At 37.3% G+C, this 25007-nt stretch overlaps 1 protein-coding gene across 5 annotated transcripts in view; it reads left to right on the forward strand.

Annotated features, from left to right (window-relative positions):
• LOC127836930 (protein crumbs-like) overlaps positions 1–25007 on the forward strand; it is an 87944-nt gene that overhangs the window by 31343 nt on the left and 31594 nt on the right. For all 5 annotated transcript variants that reach the window (XM_052363573.1, XM_052363576.1, XM_052363574.1 and 2 more), the window contains 12 exons: positions 13–152; positions 992–1202; positions 2348–2525; positions 4463–4598; positions 5276–5450; positions 6879–7004; positions 10812–11001; positions 14449–14569; positions 16411–16621; positions 19494–20531; positions 21167–21866; positions 23655–23767. In XM_052363573.1, the coding sequence (XP_052219533.1) occupies positions 13–152; positions 992–1202; positions 2348–2525; positions 4463–4598; positions 5276–5450; positions 6879–7004; positions 10812–11001; positions 14449–14569; positions 16411–16621; positions 19494–20531; positions 21167–21866; positions 23655–23767 (3339 nt within the window). The remainder of the gene's footprint in view (positions 1–12; positions 153–991; positions 1203–2347; positions 2526–4462; positions 4599–5275; positions 5451–6878; positions 7005–10811; positions 11002–14448; positions 14570–16410; positions 16622–19493; positions 20532–21166; positions 21867–23654; positions 23768–25007) is intronic.

Below are 25007 nucleotides of genomic sequence, written 5' to 3' on the forward strand. Positions count from 1 at the left end.
CATGTTTGGCAGGTTTTACGGGCCGACTGTGTGACGAGGACATTGATGAGTGTGACACTACCCAGGGGGTCTGCGGGACAGGCACCTGCCACAACAATCAGGGGTCCTTCACATGCCAGTGCCCAACGGGGCAGTTTGGACCTAAATGTGAGGTAGGGAGCAGAGATTATAATCAATTTGTTGTAAAGGTTGGTTGTTAAATTCGGTACAAAATTGTGTAGGCATCCTTGGAACATTAACATTGGATCAGAACTGTGTTGAAAGCTTCAGGCGTATAATATGTGCTTAAGCCCAATTCTGGGCAGAACCGGTGTACTCTTTGTGTGGAAATACCTTGATAAATCTATATCCCTTTGTGAATATGAAACTGGGGAAGTGAAAAGTTGCAGCATAGCGGATACAAGATCCACTTCATTATTTTGACTTCTTTACCAGGTTTTCAACAATAATCATGCTTGTTAGATTGTTGTTTGGTAAATAAGTTTAGTTTGCGTTCACCAATCGTGTTGTAACATTGGCTGTAGCAAGCTCCCATGGACACCTTGCTTGGGATTGTATTTGGGGCTAAACAGGTCAATGCCAAGGTCAGTGTTACTTAAAATAGAAAAACGGTTTCTATTCAATAACTTAAGTTGAAAAGTGATATTGCACTGAAATTTTAATAAAGGAAGCTTAAATACTTATCTAGCTTGGAATTGCATTTGGAGCCAGGAGGGTCAAGGTAACTATTTCTAAAAAATAAAAAAGGCAAACGGTGTTTTCAGATCAATAACTGACCAATAACGTTTGTTTGCAATTTTTTATCTGAATTTATTTAAATTAAAGTAAATTATTGAGAAAAGGTTGAAAACATTGTTTTGTTTGATTGCCACATTTCTTGTTTAGCTATTTTTACATGGTGACTGAAACAGAGACCAATCGTCATTGAAATTTTAAATCCTATCTCCTCAATACCTTTACGTTTTTAAGTATTTGTGCGTATTTGCTACAGGATATCAATGAATGTTCATCCAACCCGTGTAAGAATGGTGCCACCTGCCAGAACCTCAACTCCACGTACAAGTGTGTGTGTCCCACAGGCTTCATAGGTACCACATGTAGCGAGCTGGATAGCTGCGTTAACGTCACATGCCCTGGCCAGTACTCGAGGTGTGTGCCCACTCTGAACAACTACACTTGCCAGTGTGTTAACGGAACCAATGGTAAGTCATGTGCCAGTGTGTTAACGGAACCAATGGTAAGTCATGAAAGTTAAGTTTGGAAATCAAACAGTTTGGCAGCCTTAATGAGCCTTGCTCTTTGAAAACCATGCTTCAAGTTAATACATATGTGTAAAGTGTCCTTAGCATGTGCTGTTGGAACAGGCTTATCAGGACGATACTGTCCACTTTTATTGTATGTTTTGTTTAAAGGAAGTTTTTTTTAGCGTAAATACAGTTAAGGCGGAAAGTGTTGTACCTGAATAGCCTGTGCTGACTGCATAGGTTAATCTGGGACGACACTTTACGCACATCCAGTAAATCCTGTTTTTCCAGAGCGAGTATTCATATGTTTACATCAATTTTATTTGAGTTATGTGTTACGTGTTAAAAAAAGATTTACTTAGTAAATATAGAGACTACTAAGTAAGTGTTGAATACAGATAAGTGTAAGCAAGGTTTAAAAATATAGAAACAGGAGCCCTGCCCTCGTGTTCACAAAACATTTTTGCAATCGAAAATCGATTTTAACTGACATTTTTGCCTATCAACTACAATGAAAATCCTTTTTCAATGACAAGCAAAATTGAGTTTAGATCGCGAAAACTGTTTTGTGAACACGAGGCCTGGCTGGTCTGGGGCTACACTGTGTGCATATGACGTAAGACTTATTTGCGCATGACATTGGTCATAAAAAGGTTTATTTCAACAGTGTATGCCTAATTATGAAATCTAACATATTATCCCTTGATGCTTATCAAATATTAAGAGAACCAAATACCTCCAAATGAACCCAAATCCCAAATTGTTTGAAGGTTTTTGCCATCAGTGGTAATGCATGTCATTAATAAAAGTTAACCTATATGAATACAAAACTGGAGTCACATTTGATCAACAGACATAGTCTGAAAAAAGAGTAATGAAACTGCTTGTAAAAATATATTATGAAATCTGTCTGAAAGTGTTATTAAATATGCTAAATTTTTGTAATAATGAAAAATGAAACACTGTTTATATTATGCTTGCATGTATGTAATAATCTACATATAAAATAAAATTTATCACACACATTTTTTTTTAAAGAATTTATTAATATTTGTATATGTAAACAGCAACCATCACCACTAATTAAAATCTTTCCTTCACAGGATCATACCCCAACTGTACGGACATCAATGAATGTGTGTCTAACCCATGTCAGAATGGTGGCACGTGTAACAATAACTTGAACAGCTTCAATTGCACGTGCGCTGCTGGTTATGCAGGCAGCACGTGCCAGATAGACTTCAACGAGTGTTATAGCTCGCCGTGCAGAAATGGGGCCACGTAAGTCTGCACAGGCTGTGTGCTTGTGACTTGTACTTTGTACCATAACATAGTCTGCACAGGCTGTGTGCTTGTGACTTGTACTTTGTACCATAACATTTTTTATTGAGCCTCGTTCTGGGGAGACTTGGCTTATTGCTTGTGTGTAAAGTGTTGTCTCTGATTAACCTATGCAGTAGCGGACCGCACACACTATTTTGTGATGACACTTTACACACATGCTTTAAGTCCAGTTTTCCTGAGAATCAGGGTCATATTTTTAGTCAAAATGAAGTTTTAAGTTGTCCAGGGTTTCTGAAGAAAAAAACAAACATAAAAAATGAAAAAAAAATGTTTTTAAAAAATGAAAAATATATTTTGACATATTTAGGATACGTGTACATGTTTTCCAAAGCAGAGGTTTGACCAACATGTAGTTGACACTATAGTTTAAACACAAATTATCAATCTTCTTCATAATAGTAAACACTCGAGAAAGAAATGTTTTTACTGCGTATGTTTGATTTATTATGGGGGAGTTTAGTTTTTGCTGTGTATATGTGATTTATTATGCCCCCCTTTGAAGAAGAGGGGGTATATTGCTTTGCTCATGTCGGTCTGTCGGTCGGTCGGTCTGTCTGTCGGTCTGTCGGTCCGTCCACCAGGTGGTTTCGGGATGATAACTCAAGAACGCTTGGGTCTAGGATCATGAAACTTCATAGGTACATTGGTCATGACTCACAGATGACCCCTATTGATTTTGAGGTCACTAGGTCAAAGGTCAAGGTCACGGTGACCCAAAATAGTAAAATGGTTTCCGGATGATTACTCGAGAACGCTTAGGCCTAGGATCATGAAACTTGATAGGTAGATTGATCATGACTCGCAGATGACCCCTATTGATTTTCAGGTCACTAGGTCAAAGGTCAAGGTCACAGTGACCCAAAATAGTAAAATGGTTTCCGGATGATAACTCAAGAACGCTTAGGCCTAGGATCATGAAACTTGATAGGTAGATTGATCATGACTCGCAGATGACCCCTTTTGATTTTCAGGTCACTAGGTCAAAGGTCAAGGGCATGGTGACCCGAAATTGTAAAATGGTTTCCGGATGATAACTCAAGAACGCTTATGCCTAGGATCATGAAACTTGATAGGTAGATTGATCATGACTCGCAGTTGATCCCTATTTGATTTTCAGGTCACTATATCAAAGGTCAAGGTCACGGTGACCTGAAATAGTAATATGGTTTCCGGATGATAACTCAAGAACGCCAATGGCTACGATCATAAAACTTCATAGGTACATTGATCATGACTCGCAGATGACCCCTATTGATTTTGAGGTCACTAGGTCAAAGGTCAAGGTCATGGTGACCCGAAATAGTAAAATGGTTTCCGGATGATTACTCAAGAGCGCTTATGCCTAGGATCATGAAACTTCATAGGAACATTGATCATGACTTGCAGATGACCCCTATCCATTTTGAGGTCACTAGGTCAAAGGTCAAGTTCACGGTGACCCAAAATAGTAAAATGGTTTCAGGATGATAACTGAAGAACGCTTATTCCTAGGATAATGAAACTTGATAGGTAGATTGATCATGACTCGCAGATGACCCCTATTGATTTTGAGGTCACTAGGTCAAAGGTCAAGGTCACGGTTACCCAAAATAGTAAAATGGTTTCTGGATGATAACTCAAGAACGCTTATGGCTAGGATCATGAAACTTCATAGGTACATTGATCATGACTGGCAGATGACCCCTATAGATTTTTAAGTCACTAGGTCAAAGGTCAAGGTCACAATGACAAAAAACATATTCACACAATGGCTGTCACTACAATGGAGAGCCCATATGGGGGGCATGCATGTTTTACAAACAGCCCTTGTTTTGGAGATTTTAGCATTTTATTTAGGATAGTACATAGTGACTTAAGAATGTCTTAATTTTCAGATGTCTAGATCAGGTGAACGGCTACATTTGTCTGTGCGTAACTGGTTTCAACGGTACATTCTGTGAGCAAAACATTGACGACTGTAAGCTGGGAACCACGCCAAAATGTGTAAACAATGGAACATGCCTTGATGGGGTGAGTAATCACTGGACTCAAAGTTATAAAGAATCTTAAGCTATTATTTATTTAAGTGAGATGTCAGAAAAAAGTCCAAAATAGAATTTGATTTTAAAGCTATGCTTTGTATCTGTGTTTGACAAGTAAGTAGTGTAAACTTTATTTGTATGTCCCCACAAAGTTGGAGGCATTCAGTATTGTCTGTCAGTCGTATGTATGACCTAAATCTTGTGTTTTGAATTCATCTTTAATCACTGGGTGGGTCTCGCTTGAACTTTAAATGACCTTTATGTCTAGATGATTGCAAAGAAAGGAATTCTAGATGTGATCGGTTTTGTCAGAATGATGGCCCTTTGTCTGTTTTTCAACAAAAAAATATACATCAGTAATTCTTTGAAGCTTTCCTTCTTAACTCTCCTTTAACTATGGGGTGAATCTTGCTAAAACTTTTACAGTTTAATGACCTCAATAGGCATGTATGTATATGATGTTGAAGAATGGAATTTGAATAGTGACCATTTGGTTGAATTATGTCTTTTCTGTCAATAATATAAAGTGTATTTGTCTGTGTCCAAATAGGGCTTGTGGGGACATGATTGTCTGACACATTTCTAGTTATATCACCATAAGCTTTCAAAACTATGCATTGGAATATGTGTCCGACAAGTAACAGATGTACAATTTATTTATTTCAGATCAACAACTACACGTGCCGCTGTACACCATTCTTTACGGGCGCCAACTGTTCCCAGGACGTGGACGAGTGTTCATTAGCCGTGCCGATATGTAAAAATGGTGGGACGTGCTCCAACACGCACGGCAATTACCAGTGTGCATGCATCGGGGACGGAGCAGGGACATACTTTACTGGTTGGTTTAATAACATGTTTTGTTTGTAAACAAAACTGATCCTAGCTGTGGAGAAAGGGGGCTAAATGCATTTGTGAAAAGTGTCATCTCAGATTATCATGTGCTGTCTGCACAGGCTAATCAGGGACAACACTTTCAACTAACACTGAATTTTTATTAAGAAGAGATTTCCTTCAAAGAGAAAAATTCTCATAAAAGCAAAATATGTCGTCCCTTGGAGATACTTTATGCACATGCATTAGATATGTCGTCCCTTGGTGATACTTTATGCACATGCATTAGATATGTCGTCCCTTGGAGATACTTTATGCACATGCATTAGATATGTCGTCCCTTGGAGATACTTTATGCACATGCATTAGATATGTCGTCCCTTGGAGATACTTTATGCACATGCATTAGATATGTCGTCCCTTGGAGATACTTTACGCACATGCATAAGGCCCCATTATCCCATGTCGTCCCTTGGAGATACTTTATGCACATGCATTAGATATGTCGTCCCTTGGTGATACTTTATGCACATGCATTAGATATGTCATCCCTTGGAGATACTTTATGCACATGCATTAGATATGTCGTCCCTTGGAGATACTTTACGCACATGCATAAGGCCCCATTATCCCATGTCGTCCCTTGGAGATACTTTATGCACATGCATTAGATATGTCGTCCCTTGGAGATACTTTATGCACATGCATTAGATATGTCGTCCCTTGGAGATACTTTATGCACATGCATTAGATATGTCGTCCCTTGGAGATACTTTATGCACATGCATTAGATATGTCGTCCCTTGGAGATACTTTATTCACATGCATTAGATATGTCGTCCCTTGGAGATACTTTATTCACATGCATTAGATATGTCGTCCCTTGGAGATACTTTATGCACATGCATAAGGCCCCATTATCCCATGTCGTCCCTTGGAGATACTTTATGCACATGCATTAGGCCCCATTATCCCAGAGCAAGGCTCAAGTGCTCATTAATGTTTCACCTTTACAAAGTTCGATAATAAATCACAACCCTTCTGTGATTGTGGAGTTATTGCCCTTGATTTAGTAAAATTTACTAATTTTTGCCATTTGCATTCCTTGATGTGTTATAGCTTTTAAACAGGCATATCTCAAATTTGGTAAAAATTTGGTTTCCTAATGAATCAAGTTTGTGTGTGCATGCATAAATGCTGTTATTTGATAGAAAATCTTAAATAATAATAATTATTGTATTTTGTGAGAAAACCGATGTACATGTATATCGTAGAGAGCATCTATAAATGAAAAAAAATCACAATTACAATCAGCTTAAATGTCCTGGTAACTCGTGCCTTTGAATTATTGGAAATTTTAGCACAACAATTTGCAAAGAAGACATTTTGATAAAATATTGGTTTTAGCAATTTAATAGTATTCTGTTATTTTCAGGAAAGAACTGTGAGATAAAGGTCAGCCATTGTAACTTTCTAGAGGATCCTCCCGCCTGTAAAAACGGAGGAAGGTGCAGTGCAGATGAAAACAAATATTACTGCGAATGTGCTTATGGTTTTAAAGGTAAGGTTTATATTTTAAACACTGTCTGACCACAGAATGAACTGTCCTAAGCTAAATCGACACTTCCTGATAGACTGGATTTTTATCAGAAAAATCTCCTTTATATGAAAAATTTCATATAAGCTGAAAGTGTCATCCCTGATTAGATGAGGATTTTGTACATTTTTGCATTTAAACCGTGTTTTCCTACCTAGATCGAGGCTCATATATCAAATAACAATCAAATTTCAATGTTTTGAGCAATGCCATTGGTCTGTATTTTAAGTTGAGACAAAGTTTCCAAGCATTTACTAATTATTATGTGTAAATCACTGATCATGTTGAACAAAAAGCATGATCAAAACCTTTGTGATAAGTGTTACTATTCTTTTCATGTTCTGAAGGTTCTTATGTAATATTCTGTCAATATTTTTAATTTAATAAACACTTATGAATTACTTTTTTATCGAAGATGATTGTATTATTTCATATTTTAACTGTATTTTTAAAGGGATCTTTTCATGTTTTGGTAAATTGACAAAATTGAAAAAAGTTGTTTCAGATTCGCAAATTTTCGTTTTAGTTATGACATTTGTGAGGAAACAGTAATACATGTACTGAACATTTACCATGGTCTAATATAGCCATTATATGCATCTTTTGACGATTTAAAAAACCTGAAAATTATAAAGCGTTGCAACGCGAAACGATTGAATAATTTGAAGAGTTCTGTTGCTGTCGTTTAATTTTGTGAAACTACGAAGATTGCTTATATAAAGTATAAAATACTTCTCTTGTACATACTTGGCAGAATGGCCAACGGTCTAATTGGTTTTTACTCCAGGACTCCGGGGGTCACTGGTTCGAGCCCTGCTGCGGGCTACTTTTTTTTCCTTTTTTATACGCCCGTCTATGACGGGACGTATTATGGTATACCCCGCGTCTGTCCGTCCGTCCGTCCGTCTGTCCGTCCGTCTGTTAATGTCGTACGCTACGTCAAATATCCTTTGACAGATTTTCTTCAAATTTTAACACAATCTTAATATTGATAAACCCTGATCCCCTTTCGTTTTTGACGGAATTCTGAATTGTCGTTCCAGAGTTATGGGACTTTGTTCGTCAAAATTTCGTGATTTCATTGAATGTCCTACTGTAGCTCAAATATCCTTCGATGGATTTTTTTTCAAATTTCAACACAATCTTAATATTGATAAACCCTGATCCCCTTTCGTTTTTGACGGAATTCTGAATTGTCGTTCCAGAGTTATGGGACTTTGTTCGTCAAAATTTCGTGATTTCATTGAATGTCCTACTGTAGCTCAAATATCCTTCGATGGATTTTTTTCAAATTTCAACACAATCTTAATATTGATAAACCCTGATCCCCTTTCGTTTTTGACGGAATTCTGAATTGTCGTTCCAGAGTTATGGGACTTTGTTCGTCAAAATTTCGTGATTTCATTGAATGTCCTACTGTAGCTCAAATATCCTTCGATGGATTTTTTTCAAATTGATCCCCTTTCGTTTTTGACGGAATTCTGAATTGTCGTTCCAGAGTTATGGGACTTTGTTCGTCAAAATTTCGTTATTTCATTGAATGTCCTACTGTAGCTCAAATATCCTTCGATGGATTTTTTTCAAATTGATCCCCTTTCGTTTTTGACGGAATTCTGAATTGTCGTTCCAGAGTTATGGGACTTTGTTCGTCAAAATTTCGTGATTTCATTGAATGTCCTACTGTAGCTCAAATATCCTTCGATGGATTTTTTTCAAATTTCAACACAATCTTAATATTGATAAACCCTGATCCCCTTTCGTTTTTGACGGAATTCTGAATTGTCGTTCCAGAGTTATGGGACTTTGTTCGTCAAAAATTGAACAAGGTGAGCTTTTTTCTATTCCGATTGTACACTACCACTTACCCATCTACATTTCTCTTTTATTATTGGTCAAAATATCTATAACAGGTTTACTTCAACTCCATATCCTCTAAAGAAATGCATACATATACTCAAAAAAAGATATGGTATGAATGTCAAGGAGACGGCGCTCCATGCTCATGTACTTATAAAATAAACCATGTATTCAAATACAAATAAACTGAAGTAAAAAATGATTCAAAGGGTTATTTATTACCTTACTACTTCATTGGCGAACGACGGGCGTATCATGCGCTCATGGCGCAGCTCCTCAGTTTAATTTTATTCTTGATTTTTTACTGGAGCTTTTTAGATCCAAGGTTTACATTAATCAATATAAAGCATTTAATGACATACTTCAAAACATGCCAAAATCTGTGAAAAGGCCCCTTTAAACTGCTTTCATGCACTTACTGATTTATTGAGAATTTTTTTTTAGCTCACCTGAGCACAACGTGCTCATGGTGAGCTTTTGTATAGCTTTTTGTCCATCGTCCGTCGTCCGTTGTGCTGCGTCAACATTTGCCTTGTTAACTCTCTAGAGACCACATTCATTGTCCAATCTTCAAGAAATTTGGTCAGAAGATTGGTTTCAATGATATCTTGGATGAGTTCGAAAATGGTTACGTTTGCTTGAAAAACTTGGCTGCCAAGGGGAGGGGATATGGCTATATATGGCTAAAGTAAAATCTTGTTAACACTCTAGAGGCCACAGTTATTGTCTGATCTTCATAAAACTTGGTCAGAAGATTCATCCCAATAATATCTTGGACGAGTTCGAAAATGATGCCAGTTGGTTGAAAAACATGGCCGAAAACCTTGTTAACACTCTTGAGGCCACATTTATTTTCCGATCTTCATAAAACTTGCTCAGAAGATTTGTACCACTGATATCTTGGATGAGTTCCAAAATGGTAACCTTTGCTTGAAAAACATGGCTGCCAAGGGGCGGGGCATTTTTCCTTATATGGCTATATATGGCTATAGTAAAATCTTGTTAACACTCTTGAGGCCACATTTATTGTCCAATCTTCATGAATTTTGGTCAGATGATTCATCCCAATAATATCTTAGACGAGTTTGAAAATGATGCCGGTTGGTAGAAAAACATGGCCGCCAGGGGGCGGGGCATTTTTCCTTATATGGCTATAGTAAAACCTTGTTAACACTCTAGAGGCCACATTTATTGTCCTATCTTGATGAAATATGGTCAGAAGATTTGTCTTAATGATATCTTGGATGAGTTTGAAAATGGTTATGTTTGCTTGAAAAAAATGGCTTCCAAGGGGCGGGGCATTTTTCCTTATATGGCTATAGTAAAATCTTGTTAACACTCTAGAGGCTACATTTACTGTCTGATCTTCATGAAACTTGGTCAGAAGATTCATCCCGATAATATCTTAGAAGAGATCAAAAATGATGCCGGTTGGTTGAAAAACATGGCTGCCAGGGGGCGGGGCATTTTTCCTTATATGGCTATAGTAAAACCTTGTTAACACTCTAGAGGCCACATTTATTTTCCGATCTTCGTGAAACTTGGTCAGCTTTAGATTTGTCCCAATAATATCTTGTTATCTCAGGTGAGCGACTTTGGGCCTTTCAGGCCCTCTTGTTTAAATCAAGAATCCAGTTTTGTAGTAAAGTCAATTTAAATTATGCATCCAAGTGCCAATTTTTCTTACAATTTGTCAAAATAATTTAATTTAAAAGGTAAAATAGCGTAGAATTAATTGTTGAAAAACACAGTTTATTCCAATGTTTATGTCATAATCCAACTTCACATATTATAGACTGTTACAGACCCTTTTTTCCCTATGCAGTGTTATGAAATGTTATGAAATCAAATGAAAGGTTGCTGTGGTGTAGTGGAAATTAAAACTAATGTTAGGATTGTTCCCACCATTGGCAGGCAACCGGTGTGAGGAGATCAACTACTGTGAGCCGAGTCCCTGCCAGTACAACAGTACCTGCACGGACGGCACGGGCAACTACACCTGCACCTGTATCCCAGGTACAACGGGCAGAAACTGCAGCATTAACATCGACGAGTGTGCATCAAGTCCTTGCGGGGCTGGACAGTGTATCGACTATATTAACAGGTGGGTGTAGTGCGCCGTAGTGCAGGAACCATTTTAGAAATGTTTTGCGCTCTGGGGAAATGGGGCTTAATGCATTTGTGTTAAGTGTTGTCCCAGATTAGCCTGTGCTGTCTGTGGAAGTCTCTTTTAGTTAAGGTGGAAAGTGTTTTCCCTTATAAGCCTGTGCAGACTGCACAGGCTAAGCGTGGACAACACTGAACACATGCATTACGCCCCAATTTCCATGGGCAAGGTTCATGTTAGTATTAAGTGGTGGTTGGACACTTGGTAATCAGGTTTGGTGAAAGGGCTTATCAGAGCAGCATGGTTGAACAAATGTTGTAAGGCAAAATGTACAACTGAAACCTCTGAGAAAAATGTGTTTTTTTTATCTGAAGTGCTTGATGTGTGTTTTAAAAACTTATAAAATAAGTTTGAAATCATTTGAAATTAGTTATTATGGGCCACTTGCATAATCTGCAAATTATATAATATATTTTTTTCTAATTTTAGTTTAAAGATCCATGGTTTTAACTGTTTGTCTTGTTCATACTTTTCAAAGTCAACATACAACCATAAGATAAGATTGTTTTCTGATATGTTGGCTTTAGTATCACCAATTGCAGGTAACTTGCATGTTCATCATGTTTTAAATCGTTAATCTACAATATTGTAATGCCAAATTAAATGAGACTATATCTGTTGCCTAGATAGAAATCTGCCAATGACCCCATGATTTTCATAATCTTGTTTAGTTTTCGTTATGAAGCTTATATTCCCCTCCATACATATTGTATTGTTTGTTATCCTCTTAAATATGTTAGTTCCTTTTTATAATAGAATTCCTTTCACAGTTTGTTCAACTTGCTTGATATATATGATATATTACAGGTATTGCTAATACAGAGGTGGATAAAATCCATACATACAATTACACACAGACACATTCATACATATGACAATGTTATGATAGAAACAAAAGTTTGGACGTATTATCATCATATTTTTATGCCCCCGGATCAAATGCTCAGGGGTATATTGTTTTTGGCCTGTCTGTCTGTCTGTCTGTCATTCTGTCTGTCTGTCTGAATGTCATCAAAACTTTAACCTTGAAGAAAGTTTTGTGATAACTTTTGCAATATTGAAGATAGCAACTCGATACTTGGCATGCATGTGTATCTCATGGAGCTGCACATTTTGGGTGGTGAAAGGTCAAGGTCATCCTTCAAGGTCAAAGGTTAAATATATGGCTTCAAAGCGGCGCAATAGGGGGCATTGTGTTTCTGACAAATACATCTCTTGTTTTATCATAAATTATCAACATCATCAACAGTTTTATCATCATTGTCATCATTATCATCTGCAGTATTTCATTATTGTACTAATTCTTTTCTTCTTCATTTAATTATTATTATAAAATTATCATAATCATGTTCATTATAATCAATTGTAATGCTCATCATCATCATTTCAATAATCCTCATCATCATCAGAGTTGCCATTGCCTGTATAAACAACCTTTTTTGGTTGCAAGGTTGGAAGGGAATTAGAAAATGTTTTTCATGTATATTGATGCCCCTGTTTATGTCAATGCAGCACTTATAATTTACCCTCACACTGGGAAAACTGGGCTTATAACATATGTGTAAAGTGTCATCCCAGATTAGCATGTGCAGTTTTCACAGGCTAATCAGGGATGACACAATTTTACCGAAAGACTAATCAGGGATGACACTTTACCCTATAAATGGATTTACATCAGGAAGAGACTTTCTTAAAACTTAAAATTCAATAAAAAGGGACATTGTCATAGCTGATTAGCCTGTGTGGACCACAACACTTGGCGCACATGCATTACGCCACCTTTTCCTTAGCAAAGCTCAATTATGTTTTGCTCATAATTTTGGCCTGCAAGTAATCACTAAAGACTTACTTTCCAAAGTTTCCATACATTTTATCCCTTTATAGAATGTTTTCCTGCTTATTGGTATAGCCTTGGCCACTTTAATGTTCCTTTAAATTATTTGAAAGACAAAAGCAGCAAACAATGATATTTCTCACTTGAAGTTAGCTAAATATCTTACGGAACTAATAATGGACAGGGGTTAATATTACTGAATGTGAAGCAAGCAGTTTAAACCCTGAATTTATTATGCCCCCCTTCGAAGAAGAGGGGGTATATTGCTTTGCTCATGTCGGTCTTCGGTCGGTCGGTCCGTCCACCAGGTGGTTGTCAGACGATAACTCAAGAACGCTTGGGCCTAGATTCATGAAACTTCATAGGTACATTGATCATGACTCGCAGATGACCCCTATTGATTTTGAGGTCACTAGGTCAAAGGTCAAGGTCACTGTGACCCGAAATAGTAAAATGGTTTCTGGATGATAACTCAAGAACGCTTAGGCCTAGGATCATGAAACTTGATAGGTAGATTGATCATGACTCGCAGATGACCCCTATTGATTTTCAGGTCACTAGGTCAAAGGTCAAGGTCACAGTGACCCAAAATAGTAAAATGGTTTCCGGATGATAACTCAAGAACGCTTAAGCCTAGGATCATGAAAGTTGATAGGTAGATTGATCAGGACTCTGAGATCACCCCTATTGATTTTGAGGTCACTAGGTCAAAGGTCAAGGTCACAGTGACCCGAAATAGTAAAATGGTTTCCGGATGATAACTCAAGAACGCTTATTCCTAGGATCATGAAACTTGATAGGTAGATTGATCATGACTCGCAGATGACCCCTATAGATTTCAGGTCACTAGGTCAAAGGTCAAGGTCACGATAACCCGAAATAGTAAAATGGTTTCCGGATGATAACTGAAGAACGCTTATTCCTAGGATCATGAAACTTGATAGATAGAATGATCATGACTCGCAGATGACCCCTATTGATTTTCAGGTCACTAGGTCAAAGGTCAAGGTCACGGTAACCCGAAATAGTAAAATGGTGTCCGGATGATAACTCAAGAATGCTTATGGCTAGGATCATGAAACTTCATAGGTACATTGATCATGACTGGCAGATGACCCCTATTGATTTTCAGGTCACTAGGTCAAAGGTCAAGGTCACAGTGACAAAAAACATATTCACACAATGGCTCTCACTACAACGGAGAGCCCATATGGGGGGCATGCATGTTTTACAAACAGCCCTTGTTTCACTATGTGTTACAACTATAGAAACACTCTTGTTTGTGTTTGAGAAAACTTTGCAGTAACTTTGCAGTGCTATTCTTTAAAAATAATACAATGTTTAGCTTATAAACATATGACTCATGCTGTGTGGAGAATGGGGCTTAATCCTTGTGCGTTGAAGTGTTGTCCCAGATTAGCCTATTCAGTCCATAAAGGTTTTTTTGGAGACACTTAACGCACATGCTCTAAGCCCCGTTTTTTTTCACAGGGGGCTCAATTTTATAATGAATGAAAGATATTTACTGTGTTACTGTCTGTTTCATCTAGGTTTGACTGTAACTGCACAGACTCTGGTTTCAATGGTACATTCTGTCAGAACAACATTGACGACTGTGTCCTGAATGATCATCCCTGTCGTAACGGAGCAACATGTGTGGATGGAATAAAGGTATCAAGCATTTTCCTTAGTAAACAAGGTCAGCTAGCTCAATTGGTAGATCCTTTGGCTCATATTTACTGCCGACTGCACAGGCTTATCTGGGACTACTCTTGAAGCTTACGGTAATTACTCTAAGTTTTTGGACACCACCATTTTTAGCCAAAATAATTATTTTCGGTGACTGTAACGTTTCGTCCATAATAAATGACTCCAATTTTTCAGACAGTATAATTATTATACAGCGCTATTTTATTAGATTTCTGCCATTTTTTCGCTTATCTGGGACAATTTAATCATGGAGTTTTACAACCGGAGGTCGCCGTGGTGTAATGGATATGGTGTTCGCCTAGCGACCGGGAGGTCACGGGTTCGATCCCCGCTGTGGGAGCGTTCTTTCGATCTTCCATATAGACACCAAGTACTGGTTCTAGGCCCAGGAAACGGACTCGAGAGCATTTCAAATAAGTAGGAATTACTTTCTATGCAATCGACCTAAAATAAATAGGTTTAAACTAAACTAACCGGATTAAGGTCATAAAACCTGGCATAGAATGCTCTGAAGGCAATGGACCTTTACAATTGTGTTATTAGGTACATTACCATGTATACCGATAATATACATTGGTTTTATCCAACAGCATTTGAAATGATATCGTATTCAAGAAGCTGTATGGTTGTTTTCTAAACGTTTTTTTAAATTTGTTTAATTCAGCTAAGAGATTGTAAATAAATATTGTATTTAAAGCAGAGAAATGAAAGTACATGTACAACACAATAAAATTATTGCAAATTTATTAATTGGTTTTATTTCAATATAATAACTGACAAACAAACAACACAATATTATATGTCTCTAAACTTTAGGACACTCGTCCTTTTTGAATGTTTTACGTATCTTAATTTTCAGACACGATTTAAAAAAATATATTTATATGTGTCCGAAAACTAAGAGTAATTAGGGTATGCATTAAACCCTGTTTACCCAGAACAAACTAGATTGACCAAGTGCCGCTTGCACATCAGGGATTAAATGCACCAAATATGGGTCTATATATCAGCCACAAATAAAAGCACTTCCAAAAAGCTATCCAATAACTTTTCTTGAATTCCTTGGACAAACATCTCTAGATAAACAGAAAAGCAGCACTTGTTCTATTTTTGCACTTAAATTACTTGTGATTTTGATCTTAATTGTTCAAATTAAGCCTTATACATGTCAAGTTGTAAAGTGGAAACTATCTATCGACAAATACTGTCAACAAGTATATCAAGTGCTTATTATCCCCGCCGGAAAAAATTTTGGAGGTGATATAGTAATTGGTCCTGTCCGTCTGTCCGGCCGTCTGTCTGTCCGGCCGAAACTTTGTCCGTAGCATGACTCCAAATCTATTCAATGGATTTACTTTAAACTTAGAATATAAACAGATGGCAACTAGGAGAAGTGCAGTGACCAAGAACCACAACTCTATCTACCTTAGTTTTTGAATTATCTCCCCTTTTATATAATTTTAAAGTAAATTTTTGTCCGGAGCATAACTCTTAATCTAATGATGGGATTTACTTGAAACTTGAAACTTTAACAGATGGCAACTAGGAGAAGTGCAGTGACTAAGATCCATAACTCTATCTACCTTAGTGTTTTCATTATATCCCTTAATTTAATTTCAAAGTAAATTTTTGTCCGGAGCATAATGAATTATCTCCCTTTATTTGTTTTTACAAATATTATTCTATTTCGGCGGGGATTTGGCACTACCATTTGTTTTTAATATTTATCAATGCTAACGAGCCAAGAAAAAAAAATGCATAAAAATTAGGAAATTAATTTACTATTGATGGCTGTATTGTAGAACTACACCTGCCAGTGTCACCCTGGTTACGAAGGCCGGAACTGTGAGGTGGACTTTAACGAATGTGTCGCCACGCCGTGCTATTTTAACTCGCCATGCTACCAGAAGTCTAACCAGTCCCTGTACGGCCTCAATTTCCGAGGGTTTGATGCCAATTTCTCGTATGCGTCTGCTGCTGGCTTCGTCTGCCACTGTGTGCCTGGGTCTAGAGGTGAGGGAGCAGCAGTTTTGTTTAATGCTTTCCTATAAAATTCTATTGTTAAACAATGTGAAATATGTGTATTTGGAATGCAATGTGTTAAACCTGTTTGACAATTGGTTGTTAGTTGGGGAGTTGAAATATTGTAAATTATGACTTGCTCTCCTTGCTAGAGAGTCTAGCGGTGAAGGACTGGTAGTTTTGTTTAACCATGTACCTCTCAGATCTAGAGAGTCTAGCGGTGAAGGACTGGTAGTTTTGTTTAACCATGTACCTCTCAAATCTAGAGAGTCTAGCGGTGAAGGACTGGTAGTTTTGTTTAACCATGTACCTCTCAGATACACATTTTTACCTGTTTGCAGTCTCTTAGAAAATCAAACTAAATTAAAGACTTAATATATTCAAGTTTTAAAGGCTTCGTTTTCAAAACAAATATACTGATGGGCAGCAAACAACATAAGACCTGAACACACTGCGAGTTACTATCAGGTAGTTCTGGTTTTATGCTGCTTGCATGTAGCCATTGTCACTTTGTTTCTGAGTGAAAAAGAGTTCATGTTTTGCTGTGAAATATTGAATGCTATTGGTAAAATACAATTTGTTTTTTTCTGGCAAAATGTGTGTACTTAAAATGCAGTATGTTCAACCTGTTTACAATTGGTTATGAGTGGGGTAGTTTAAATCTTGCAAAGGATGATTCCCTCTCATTTTTGCATATTGCATAGTAAACTGATTGTTTTATATAGTTTTCTAGTGATCAACTGTGCAAAATTAAATTTCAAAATACTGGTTTGCAGTATTCTGTTTTAATTGAAAAAATGTAAAAGTATAGCTTTATGACATTACTAAGGGTCAACCCAATTGCTTTATGACATTACTTAGGGTCAACCCGATAGCTTTATGACATTACTTAGGGTCAACCCAATTGCTTTATGATATTACTAAGGGTCAACCCGATTGCTTTATGATATTACTAAGGGTCAACCCAATAACTTTATGACATTACTAAGGGTCAACCCTATAGCTTTATGACATTACTTATGGTCAACTCAATTGCTTTATGACATTACTAAGGGTCAACCCGATTGCTTTATGACATTACTAAGGGTCAACCCGATTGCTTTATGACGTTACTTTGGGTCAACCCAATTGCTTTATGATATTACTAAGGGTCAACCCGATTGCTTTGTGATATTACTAAGGGTCAACCCGATTGCTTTATGGCATTATTTAGGGTCAACCCAATTGCTTTATGATATTACTAAGGGTCAACCCGATTGCTTTATGATATTACTAAGGGTCAACCCAATAACTTTATGACATTACTTATGGTCAACTCAATTGCTTTATGATATTACTAAGGGTCAACCCGATTGCTTTATGATATTACTAAGGGTCAACCCAATAACTTTATGAAATTACTTATGGTCAACTCAATTGCTTTATGATATTACTAAGGGTCAACCCAATTGCTTTATGACATTACTAAGGGTCAACCCGATTGCTTTATGGCATTTCTTAGGGTCAACCCAATTGCTTTATGACATTACTAAGGGTCAACTCAATTGCTTTATGACATTACTAAGGGTCAACCCAATTGCTTTATGACATTACTAAAGGTCAACTCACTTGCTTTATGACCTTATATAGGGTCAACCCAATTGCTTTATGACATTACGTAGGGTCAACCCAATAGCTTTATGGTATTACTTAGGGTCAACCGAATAGCTTTATGACATTACTTATGGTCAACCCAATTGCTTTCTGACATTACTTAGGGTTAACCCAATTGCTTTATGACATTACTTAGGGTCAACCCAATAGCTTTATGACATTACTAAGGGTCAACCCAATTGCTTTATGACATTACTAAGGGCCAACCCAATTGCTTTATAACATTACTTTGGGTCAACCCAATTGCTTTATGATATTACTAAGGGTCAACTCACTTGCTTTATGATATTACTAAGGGTCAACCCAATTGCTTTATGATATTACTAAGGGTCAACTCACTTGCTTTATGATATTACTAAGGGTCAACCCAATTGCTTTATGATATTACTAAGGGTCAACTCACTTGCTTTATGATATTACTAAGGGTCAACCCAATTGCTTTATGACATTACTAAGGGTCAACCCAATTGCTTTATGACATTACTTAGGGTCAACCCAATTGCTTTATGACATTACTTAGGGTCAACCCAATTGCTTTATGACATTACTAAGGGTCAACCCAATTGCTTTATGACATTACTAAGGGTCAACCCAATTGCTTTATGACATTACTTTGGGTCAACCCAATTGCTTTATGATATTACTAGGGGTCAACCCAATTGCTTTATGATATTACTAAGGGTCAACCCAATTGCTTTATGATATTACTAAGGGTCAACTCACTTGCTTTATGATATTACTAAGGGTCAACCCAATTGCTTTATGATATTACTAAGGGTCAACTCACTTGCTTTATGATATTACTAAGGGTCAACCCAATTGTTTTATGACATTACTAAGGGTCAACCCAATTGCTTTATGATATTACTTAGGGTCAACCCAATTGCTTTATGACATTACTTATGGTCAACCCAATTGCTTTATGACATTACTAAGGGTCAACCCAATTGCTTTATGACATTACTAAGGGTCAACCTAATTGCTTTATGACATTACTAAGGGTCAACCTAATTGCTTTGTGACATTACTAAGGATCAACCCGATTGCTTTCTGACATTACTTTGGGTCAACTCACTTGCTTTATGACATTACTTAGGGCAATCCTTTTGCTTTCTGAGATAATGTAGGGTCAACCTTATTGCTTACTAAGATAATTAAGGTTCCACCAAATTTCTTACCAACGTTACTTATGGTCAACCTAATTTTTCAGGCTTGGACTGTTCAGAAAACATCAATGACTGCACGCCAGCTGATCTGTGTCGAAATGGTACTTGTCAAGATGAATTAAACAATTACACATGCAACTGTTTCCGGGGTTACGAGGGGTTTAATTGCGAGACAGAAATAAATGAGTGCACTCGTTATAAACCATGCCAATATGGGTCAACTTGTGTAGACAAAATCGGAGATTACAATTGCAATTGTGCTGCTAAGTATATGGATAAGGTTTACGCTGGCAAGAATTGTAGTGTGGAGTTGACGTCGTGTTATAACAACCTCTGCTATTCAAATTCAACCTGTGTGCCTCGCTTGGTGAATGAGACAGCAAACTTGCAGGACTTTACATGTATTTGTCCAGTGGGGATGACTGGCAGGTACTGCAACATTTCGACCGTTATGTCCCTTGATACTGGGTCATACATATCAATGGTGGTAAATAAAACATCTCAGATAAAGCTTCAGTTTCGTACCACACTGCACAATGCACTGCTGATCGCTGTAAAATCGCAAGACACTTCAGGATACTGGGCAAAGCTGGAGCTTAAGATGGGCGCAATAGTTCTCACCTACGTCACAAATGTGAACACGATGAATAACGTTTCTATTGAAGATGTATTCAACAACGCTCAATGGCAATCTGTTGACATTGCCTTCTCTGAAAACGGCAGTATTAAACTGGTTGCGATTGGCGGGAAATTCTGTGCGACACCATCCTGTACTCGCCAGGCAAATGCCAAGGGGCTGAACTCTCTCTCATATGCATACATTGGACGGTTACCGAGCCAGACTATGGACTCAGTGCCGTTTGTGGGTTGCGTGCAGGATATCATGATAGTGGAAACTGGCACGAAGCTGGCTATTGGACTTCCTTCCACCGATCGAAACCTGAGCAATGTCGTTGAGGGATGTGCTAGAAGACAGCAGTGTTTTGCAAACACATGTAACATACATGGAGTCTGTAACGACCTCTGGAATCGGTTTAGATGCGATTGCAGAAGGCCTTATCTTGGAACTGTCTGCAATTATAGTAAGCATATTCATGTTTTTCTGGAAGTATACATTTAACCTTTAAGGTTTTCTGCTAGTATTTATTTGTTTGTCAATGAGTGTAAGTCTATTGATATAATCAATCCAAAACAAATTGGTTTAAACTAAACAATGCAATCAAGCAAAAATGAATAGGTATTTTTTTATTCTGCTATAGTAGCGTAAATGTTCATATATTTTTTTACAATTATCACCTCAAAGTTGAATACAAACTACTTAAGCTGGTGAAGAAAACATCATGTCTATTATGTATAAAAGGTTCTGCTAGATATTTTTGATGAAAACATGTACTAAAAAATATTATTTAAGCCTTGCTCAGGGAAAACTGGGCTTAAGGCATGTGCATTGAGTGTTGTCCCAGATAAGCCCGTGCAGTCCACAAAGGCTAATTTTAGACAACACTTTTGGCGTTAACAAGATTTTCTTTGAGAGGAGACTTCCACTGAATGAAAAATACGATAAAAGCTGAAAGTGTCGCCCATGATTAGCCTGGGCAGACTTGACAGTCTAGTCTGGGAAGACACTATGTACATGCATTTAAACCCCATTTTCCGGAGGGTGGATGATATCATTTATTCAGTATCCTTAATGGCCTGGTATGTTGTTGTTTTTCAGGCTATATTGCTGCCACATATAGGAACGGAGACACAACCGATAGCTCTGCATCCTTCTCACTGTCTAATGACACTCAAAATGCTCTGAAAATCGGCTTCAATATTTCGTTCTTTGTGCGCACTCGTGAGACTTTAGGATTAATTCTTTACTTCGGCAGCAATTATACGGGCAACGATGCGGATACATATGTTACCTTAGAGATCAACAATGGGTACCTAGCAACGCGAATACGAATGTGCAACTCGTCACACTACATTCAGTCTAGGGAAAAGAGATATGCAGACGGTGAACAGCATTTGGTGCTACTTCTGAAAAATACCAACAGTTTCAGTTTGTACATTAATAACGCCCTTCAGAATATGGTGGTGACAGCGAACCCCTGCACTTTTAATGGCAATAATTTATTCTTTGGTGGTAAACGTCCAAATCAGTCGAAGGACCGCAGAAGACGTCAAACTGCCAACGATCAAGATTTATTCAACCTTCCCGCGTTTAAAGGCACAATACAAGACGTACAGATAGGCAACTATTCTCTACAGTTTTATCCATTGAATGATCCAACCCTGAGTCCCCTGCGTGCCATCAGCGTGACAGAAAGTGTGGGGCTTCAACAAGGGGAAGTTAGCGACAATGTGTGCAATATGACCTCCCCCTGTCAGAACAATGCAACCTGCGATAACGTGTTCTTTAATGACTTCAGGTACTTTCCTTTTATCAGTCTTAGTCTTGCTGTGGGAAAACTGGTCTAAATGCATGTGCCTAAAGTGTTGGCCCAGATTAGAACAGGTTTACCAGGTATGACACTTTTTTTATTAGACTGGGTTAGACAGCAGCATGAACAGGCTAATCTGGGACCATACTTCAAGCATATGCATTAAGTCCCGTTTTCCAGACAGGAGCTCAGTCTTATAAATGGTTCACATTCAGACAACTTTTTCGGCGTAGCTGTCTAAGCCACATTTTCACCTTACCTGACCTTTGTAAATGTCCAATTAAATTCAAATAAAATTTCCCACAGCTAGATACAAGTGAATACATTTCATTTATGCCATTGGCTGATTTGAGAATAATTCCCACCCATTGGAAACATGACCGCGTCTTTGAAGTATAGCGTGTAACAATGTTTTACTGCGTGTTCAGCATGAAACAATTTTATCTCTAATGAACAGGCTTGATTGATAGAACAGTTTTACACTTATTTCATGACATCAACACAGTTTGTGCGTGCACCTTTTATTTTCAGAGGATTGTAAGCGCCAGATCGCTTGTACTTAAAGGCTATGTTCTTATATTGAGAAATTACTACCATATTGCTGCCTCTGTACTAGTATATTTTAGTTCATAAAAGTATAGTTTTTCCCTATCCTGATATTGATTTTTGCATAACCATTTTGAACCATTTTTTGAAAATTGAACATTATACATGTAAAAGAATAAAGTTTTAAACAAGCCGTCGTTTCAGCAGTGTAATCGTGACCTCACTTTAATGCATTGCATTCCAACCCGCAAGGTATCAGGGTCAGTTTGCGGCCAGAAAACGGATTGTTATATAATATAGGCGCTATCGCGTTAACTAGGTGAACGGGAATTGTATTTAGACCAGAAATATGTTAAATGAAGGTATTCGGCAATATAACTATAGTAGGTCAATAATAGATTCTTAATGTGTTTTCAACAATACCATGATAAATATTATTTTTGATTAATTAAACAAGCATTATTCCACCATTTTGACCAATTTGTTTACCATGAGCGCGATGATTCCCGATACTGTTAATAATCGAATCAAAAAGCAATGCCCGATACACCACTAAAACAGGTTTGTTCGAAGAACGGGCGTATAAATATTTAAAATATGTACGTATACTTTGCGTTTGGCCGGTTGGTATGTCTTAATTTCACTTCCATTCTTCTTTTGTTTTCGGTTTTGTATCTATAGATATATGATAAGCAATATGTAATAATGTAAAATAAGCCGCAAAAACTTCCGCGTTACATTCCTTTCTCTTTGTGATACAGCTAAGGAGTGCATGGAAAAAGACATTCACCATCTTTGATCTCATTCATTAAACTCTTTACCTTTCACCAACTCTAACCAAAATCAACGCCGTATATCTTTTTGAAAGATATTTCTTGTTTTAGCTAATTTACCCGTGGTACAAATACATCTGATCAGGTTTTGTATAGTCATCAAAACTAAAGTGACCTCAAATCTTTTTTTAGTGGATATTCATGTGACGCAATTGCCAAATAGCTACAAGTTTTGTTCACATGAAGATAAGTTGAGTTCCAAGTAAGGTCTTTTTGTGGCGTAGTCAAATACAATTCTAACTTCTTTAACCCATAGTTTTCCTAGACCGAGGCCTAATATCTGTAAGCAAGTTATTTTCTCTGCGTTTTAACGTGTTGGCCAATGCTCAATAGGCTGTGGAGAAACTGATTGATTGTTTTATCCTGACAATTACAAGGATGTCCTCTGTCATTGCAGTTGTAAGTGTCTCTATGGTTTCCGAGGCAAGAACTGCTCTGAGCTGGACTACTGTGTGACAGGAACGTGTCCAGTGGGCTCAGATTGTAACAGCCTGGATGACGGATTTGAATGTGAGTTGAAGAACATCTGAAACTTATAAATAAATAGCTTTTTGTTAACTTACAGTATTTAACAGTGTATAATGCCGACCGTGTAACTATTGTACAATCAAGTAATTTACTTCATTGGAAAACTTTTCCTACCATCTTTAAAATCTTCTATGACCTTTAATGGCAATTTTAATTGGTAACCTGAAAAATGTGTAACATTATTATGCATAATCGTATAATTGGATTTTTTATGTCCCCCACTATAGTAGTGGGGGACATATTGTTTTTGCCCTGTCTGGTGGTCTGTTGGTCTGTTGGTTGGTTGGTTGGTTGGTTTCCGCCAACTTTAACATTTGCAATAACTTTTGCAATATTGAAGATAGCAACTTGATATTTGGCATGCATATGTATCTCATGGAGCTGCACATTTTGAGTGGTGAAAGGTCAAGGTCATCCTTCAAGGTCAAAGGTCGAATATATGGGTCAAAATCGCTCATTTAATGTACACTTTTGCAATATTTCAATATTCAAGATAGCAACTTGAAATTTGGCATGCATGTGTATCTCATAGAGCTGCACATTTTGAGTGGTGAAAGATCAAGGTCAAGGTCATCCTTCAAGGTCAGAGGTCAAATGTATGGGTCAAAATCGCTCATTTCATGTACACTTTTGCAATATTTCAATATTCAAGATAGCAATTTGATATTTGGCATGCATGTGTATCTCATGGAGCTGCACATTTTGAGTGTTGAAAGGTCAAGGTCAAGGTTATCCTTCAAGGTCAGAGGTCAAATATGTGTGGCCAAAATCGCTCATTTGATGAGTACTTTTGCAATATTGAAGATAGCAACTTGATATTTGGCATGCATGTGTATCTCATGGTGCTGCACATTTTGAGTGTTGAAAGGTCAAGGTCATCCTTCAAGGTCAAATATATTGGTCAAAATTGCTCATTTAATGTCACTTCTGCAATATTGAAGCTAGCAATTTTATATTTGACATGCATGTGTATCTAATGGAGCTGCACATTTTGAGTGGTGTAGGGTCAAGGTCAAGGTCATCCTTCAAGGTCAAACATCATATATGGGGACATAGTGTTTCACAAACACATCTTGTTCTTAATAAGTGTCTCTTAAAAAATTGTTCTTTTGGAAAAATTGTAGCTTATCAGTACAACTAAGTATATTAATTAACTTTCAAATACTGGAAGTTTTAATTTCCTGGCCATTTTACTCTCCAAAAGTATTTGGCAATTTTGGCT

The sequence above is a fragment of the Dreissena polymorpha genome, chromosome 7, assembly GCF_020536995.1.
Source record: "Dreissena polymorpha isolate Duluth1 chromosome 7, UMN_Dpol_1.0, whole genome shotgun sequence".
Lineage (NCBI taxonomy): Eukaryota > Metazoa > Mollusca > Bivalvia > Myida > Dreissenidae > Dreissena > Dreissena polymorpha.